Raw genomic sequence first — 5,511 nt, 5'->3', positions numbered from 1 at the left:
CCCGCGCTCGGGTTCGCTCACCCTGGATGTGACCGAAGGCGTCCCGGGCGTCTCCGCACTGCGGGGCCGAGGGAGGGGGAGGCGCCGTCCCCATCCCGATCCCGCTCCTCGGGCATCGCGCCGATCACCGCGGGCAGGACCGTCCCCTGGGGTGGGAAGCGGAGTCAGCCAGCGCCTTCCTCCGAGCGCAGTGGGAGTTTAACCAAAACATGATGCAAAAACCTTCCCGAGTCTGAAAAAAGAACAGAGAGGAGGCATTGTCAGAAGAGACGAAGTTGTTTAACCACCCGTGTTAGTGTAGGGCCTCCCCCGAGCAGATCTCATCATCTCTTTAAGTCTGCATTTAAATCGTGCAACTTCTGCGGGAAAGAATGGAAAGGGAAGGGGAAAGGAAAGGAGAGGAAAGAGGAGAAGGGAAAGAGAAAAGATGGAAGGAAAAGAGGAACTGAAAGGAATAATGGAAGAGGAATGGAAAAAGGAAAGGAAAGAGGAAAGGGAAAAGGAAAGAGCAATGGAAAGAGGAGAGGGAGAGGAGAAGAAAACTTGGCTCCTGCCAAGTTGGCTCCTCTCAGACTGCTGTGGTCTCCAGCTTTCTGCTGGAGATGGAACATTGGCCAAAGCCCTGAGGGTAACACTTAATTTAACTAAAATAGCATCTCTTTGGGTGCAGTTTCCACCCACACAGCTGCCACGATAAGACCAAAAGGCCTTATAATGTTATATTTAACACTCCTCCAACATTATTACGGGGTTTTAACCCACAGATGATTTATTCTCCCACATATGCCTGTATAAAGAGATTAGTTCATGGAAACAGTCAGAGCAAGCAGCTGCACGTTCAGTGAGACACGAGAAGTGAAGGAAAAGCAGCTCTCCTGTCACTTCCCTTCTGCCATGAAGGATGCAGTGGATGCAGGGATGGATGCAGGGATGGGAGGAGTCTCTGGCATGGAATTGGGGGGCAATCTCCAGCTGCACTCACTGTCTGAGGAACAGGATGGCAACACACAGTGGAGGGGCTCGGTGGGGCCCCAGCACCGAGGCCTCTCTTGTCTCAGGAGAACATACCAGAATCTTTGCACGAGCTGTCTGCACCCAAATATTTGTTGCTGCCCTTCTAAAATACCTCATTTTCTACAGAACTGGAGACCTCCTTCCAACTTCCAGTCTCAGTTGGCTCAAGGCCGGTGTACGTCCTCTTACCACTTCTCCTGTTAATTTAAATTGTTCTTTTCTCTGAATGTTCATTTCTAAGAATACACTTTTTCCAGCCCTTGCTTTCCTAAGCCAAGGCTGGAGAAGCTGGTGCTGTCACCCTTTCCCTTGCTCCTCCAACAGCCCTTCCCTGCACCCAATCCACTCTCAGTCCAGGCACAGGAAATTCCAGATGAGATTTTTTTTCCCAGGAATGTACGAAGACATCAATATTCCCTATCTCTACCAGAAATTACTAGAAGGAATGTGCAGAGTATTTTTATAAACACATCACTGTTATCCCTAGAGAGATGAATTTCCCCAGCAGGTGAACAAGCACTTGACAACCTGTGAGGTCTCCTTTGCCCCTCAGATTTTGTGTGTTCTATTGACAAATTATCCATTTATATTTTCAAGTCAGCCCTTTTTACAGCAATATAAGGGATGTGACAGCAGCAGCAGCAGCAGCAGCAGGATGGATGGATAGCAAATAAAAATATTTTGATTGAATAAAGTCTTTACAATTTCACCAGCCAATCTACTTTTTGTGTGTCTCGGTTAAACTCGAAAATGGATTTTTAAAATTCCATTAAAATATACCCTAAGGCAACAAGGTACCTTTAAAAACTTGGAAAACTCTGAGCTAGACACAGCACTGAAATTGATTTTAAAATATCTAACTACGGGGATTTTTGGTCATCTACAAGGAGGTAAAGTCTATATATAATTCAGCTGATTTTATCAGAAAACTTGGAAGAGTTTCTATCATCAATTAAGGACAAATGAAAGGGTTTTTATTTAGAGACAGGAAGTGAGTAAAGGTCTTGGAGGGAAACAGGAAGGGAGTTCCAGATTCCCTGAGCAAGTCAAATTAACAAGCAAGAAGAAAACACACTCTCCAGTAGTGACACTACTGCAAAACCCCCTTTCTTTAGCTCTTTGGAGAAGTATTTTACAATTCTGACATGAAAATTGTCAACAAGTAGGAGTATTTTGCAGATATTCATCAGTTTAATTTACAAGCTTGGTTTTCATGAGCTGTTTCCCTATAGCAAAGTTGGGCAGAAAGGCATTCCCCGGGTGTTTCTGAATTTCCACAGGCAGTGCTGCCAAGGGCCACGCGGATTTTTTTTTTCTGTCCACTCTGACCTTCTGCTTGATCTTACACAGAAATAATATGATAGCACAGCATATTCTAGACTAGGACAATAACTGTGATGGGCCAAATGCAGTATTCTCACTTCACAGCAGGATCCCACAGAAAAAGAACCCCCACATTTAGTCTCAGACAGCAATTTTAAAGGATGGATTAAAATTGCGAGGGTGGCTGGGATTCTGTCCCTCCTTTTAAGCTGGGAGGACAATCCCCCAGGTTTCAGGCACCTGGAAGGATAAAACCCTGTAAATCTTTGTTTTCAGTTTATGCCTGTGCTGCAGAGCCTTGGGTATTGAAGCAGATTTGCCTCACAGGTTTGTCCTTGCTTGAACACCTGCAGGACTCCTTTTCAAGAGCAGCAGTGGGATGCTGGGACAAAATCACTCAGCTGATCAACACAAATGCAGCATGTGGGTGGAAAAGGTAAAACAACAGAATGAAGGGACTGCCATCTGACCCCCAGTCAGGCTGGCCTTCTCAGAATCTAACAGACAATCCACAGTTAATGTTACATCTGACTGACACAGTGTCAAGAGATGCAACAAGCTCAACCATTCCCTGTAGCACTTCCATGTTCCTGGACAACCTCCTCCCTGAGCCCTGCAGAGTCCTTTCCTCTCTGCCCACTCAGAGGCTGAGGGTTGGACACTTGGAGTTACTAATGTCCTTAAGCTGGTTTAATATTTCTACTTGTCAGCCCCTCTCACTTTTAAAAAAAGGCAATTAAATTGTTCACTTACCAGTTTGGCCACACTACTTCTCACTCCTGAGGAACAGAAAGACCACCAGCTCCACTGGACCTGGACACAAAAAATCCATTCTGTTAACACCTCTTGCAAACAGCTCCAGGTTGTATCAACTACTGCTTCTAACTCATGTTCTCCCCTCCTACTCTTCACTTTAAATCAATGTCAAGTTTAAACCCATGGGCACCCTAAATCTGTGCCCATGGACATGCCTGAATTCAAACTTTCAGGGGGTTTTGGGGTTTTATTATAGTTTTGTTCTGTGAATACCCCCCACTGTAATTAAAAGTGAAATGTTCGTTCCCTGTGTGCCTGGGGGTTCAATGAAGGGAAGAAAGTCCACTGATGCTCAGGAACTTTGGGGTCTTTCTGACTGACAGATTTGTGATGTTCAGTTCCCAGGGAGTGAAGCAAGGAGGACCCACTCATTACATCCCAAATTAGAGCATGGACAGAGCAGTTGTACAATTTACAGGTGTGGGTGACTAGAACTGACACCTCCAACAGCAAGAATGAACTATGAAATGATGCCATTTTACCTACAGTATTTTAGGAGCTCTTTGAAAACTTAGGGATTTGTTGCAGTTATAATAATTTGGCATTCAAATTGGTTTGCTTTGCAAAGGGAAAAGTGCATATAATTTAAATTAGAAATCAATTTTTGCTCCTTTTTCAGCACTGATATTGACCCACTTAGGAAGGAAACAGCCTGGTAACCAACATCCAGGGTTATTCCCTTGGCTGCCAAATGTGCCTGAGGAGAAAACAGATGGATGGCAGCAACATTTTACCACTCCTGGAGACAAGGCTGATGGCTTCACTCCCGGGGTTATGAAACTTCAGTGCCCAGGCAAAGGGTGCCCAGGGAGCAGCAGCACTGACCTGAACTGGCTCGTGTTTGGAAGGTCCCAGCTGCCACCTTCCAGCACCTTGGGAAGCAGAACTTGGAGCTGCCCATTCCTTTGGGAGCCAGGAGGTGGTTTGGATTCTAAAGCCCAGCTGACATTTACCCAGATGGCAAAAGCAAAAAGGAGGGTGAGAGGTGTGAGAAGGACTGAAGGTACTCCAGGACAGAGATGCAAACAATGTAGGACCTGAAGCTACAGGAAACCTGAATTTGCTTGTTTTACTGGTTTTGGAACCAGTTTCCGAGCACTGTAGACAGGGATGTGTTTCAGGTGAGTCATGCCAGGGAAATCTGAAGGCTACCTGGGTGCAGACAGAGTTTTGGCAAGGGAAAAAAGAGAGATAAATCTCATAGGATGAATTCTCTCTCACACATATCCTGTGAAAAGGAGCAGAAACAAAAGGGAAAGATCTTGAGAAAACAGCACATGAAAAAGAAGTTACCTAGGGCTACTTTAGTCCCTAAAGAAAAACAAAGTTCTTCAGACTTCTAGGGCATAATGTTTGGCAGGTGCCACTTATAAACTATTTTCAAATGCATTTTTTGCAGTGCAAATACAGTTTTGACTCTTCCCATTGTAACTTGTCAAAAACTAGCATATTTCAGTAAAAACCAACTACTTGACTACCATGTAAGTCTGCTCAAATTACTGCTTCAGCACAGGCTCTTAGCTAAGATTCACTGGGTTTATTCCATCAGGCAGAATCAGGTTGCTAAAAAGTGCAAGTTTTAATATATGAGCCTGGAAATAACTAGAACTTGTCCATATCCTGGGTAGAAATGCCTGGATAAATTGGAAAAAACCCAATCAGTTTGACTTCACAGTTATATCCCACTGTGGGCTCAGAGGGAAGACAGCTGGGGGCAGACATTCCAAACTGGACGAGCCCTCCAGCTGCTGCCCCAGAGAGCAGAGCAGAGAGATCAGCCCTGGCAACTGGCACAGCCTCAGACTGTTCCCTTTGGTTCCCTCAGACCAAACCAGCCCAGGACGGGGTAATTCCTCCTGCTCCATATAGCATCCATCAGACTGCAGCCAAATAAAGAGAAACACATTATTCCTAAAAATAGAGCAGGAGATCATCACTCATATTCCTCAGAAATAGCAAGGGCTATTTAAACTGCTTTGACAATGAAATCAGGTGCCCCCATATAAATACCCTGTATATGATCCATTGGTTCCATTTTAGATCGTTTTATGGCAACTGAATGGTATTTAAACTTTTATTGCATTCCTATCAAAATGTAACTTTTAAACACACTGTGTAAGGGGGTTTTTCTTCCCCTCTGCTTAGAAATTTCAATCGAAATTAGGGATTTTTTCCTTCCTCTCTGCTTAGAAATTTCGGCTCAAATTATGGATATTCTGAGTATTTCTGCCTTTATAGTGGGGTGTGGCATATAGGGTGTGCTTTTTCATTCCCAAAAGGTGACCTGTATCAAAGGTGTGAGTGGCTGTTTGCCATCACTGAGGCTCAGTTTGGAGCTCAGGCTTCCCATCGAGCGTG

General features: G+C 44.7%; 1 protein-coding gene across 1 annotated transcript in view; it reads right to left on the bottom strand.

The window, feature by feature from the left end:
• The window catches only part of LOC103758603 (reticulon-4-like), a 17,307-nt gene extending 17,213 nt beyond the window's left edge, over positions 1–94 (bottom strand). The window contains exon 1 of the mRNA XM_018077485.2: positions 22–94. Within this exon, the coding sequence (XP_017932974.2) occupies positions 22–94 (73 nt within the window). The remainder of the gene's footprint in view (positions 1–21) is intronic.
• Positions 95–5,511: the final 5,417 nt, after the last annotated feature.

The sequence above is a fragment of the Manacus vitellinus genome, unplaced genomic scaffold, assembly GCF_001715985.3.
Source record: "Manacus vitellinus isolate BGI_N305 unplaced genomic scaffold, ASM171598v3 scaffold_38_pilon, whole genome shotgun sequence".
NCBI lineage: Eukaryota > Metazoa > Chordata > Aves > Passeriformes > Pipridae > Manacus > Manacus vitellinus.
Note: the sequence above shows the minus strand (reverse complement) of the source record. Positions and strands in the feature narration are given on the sequence as shown.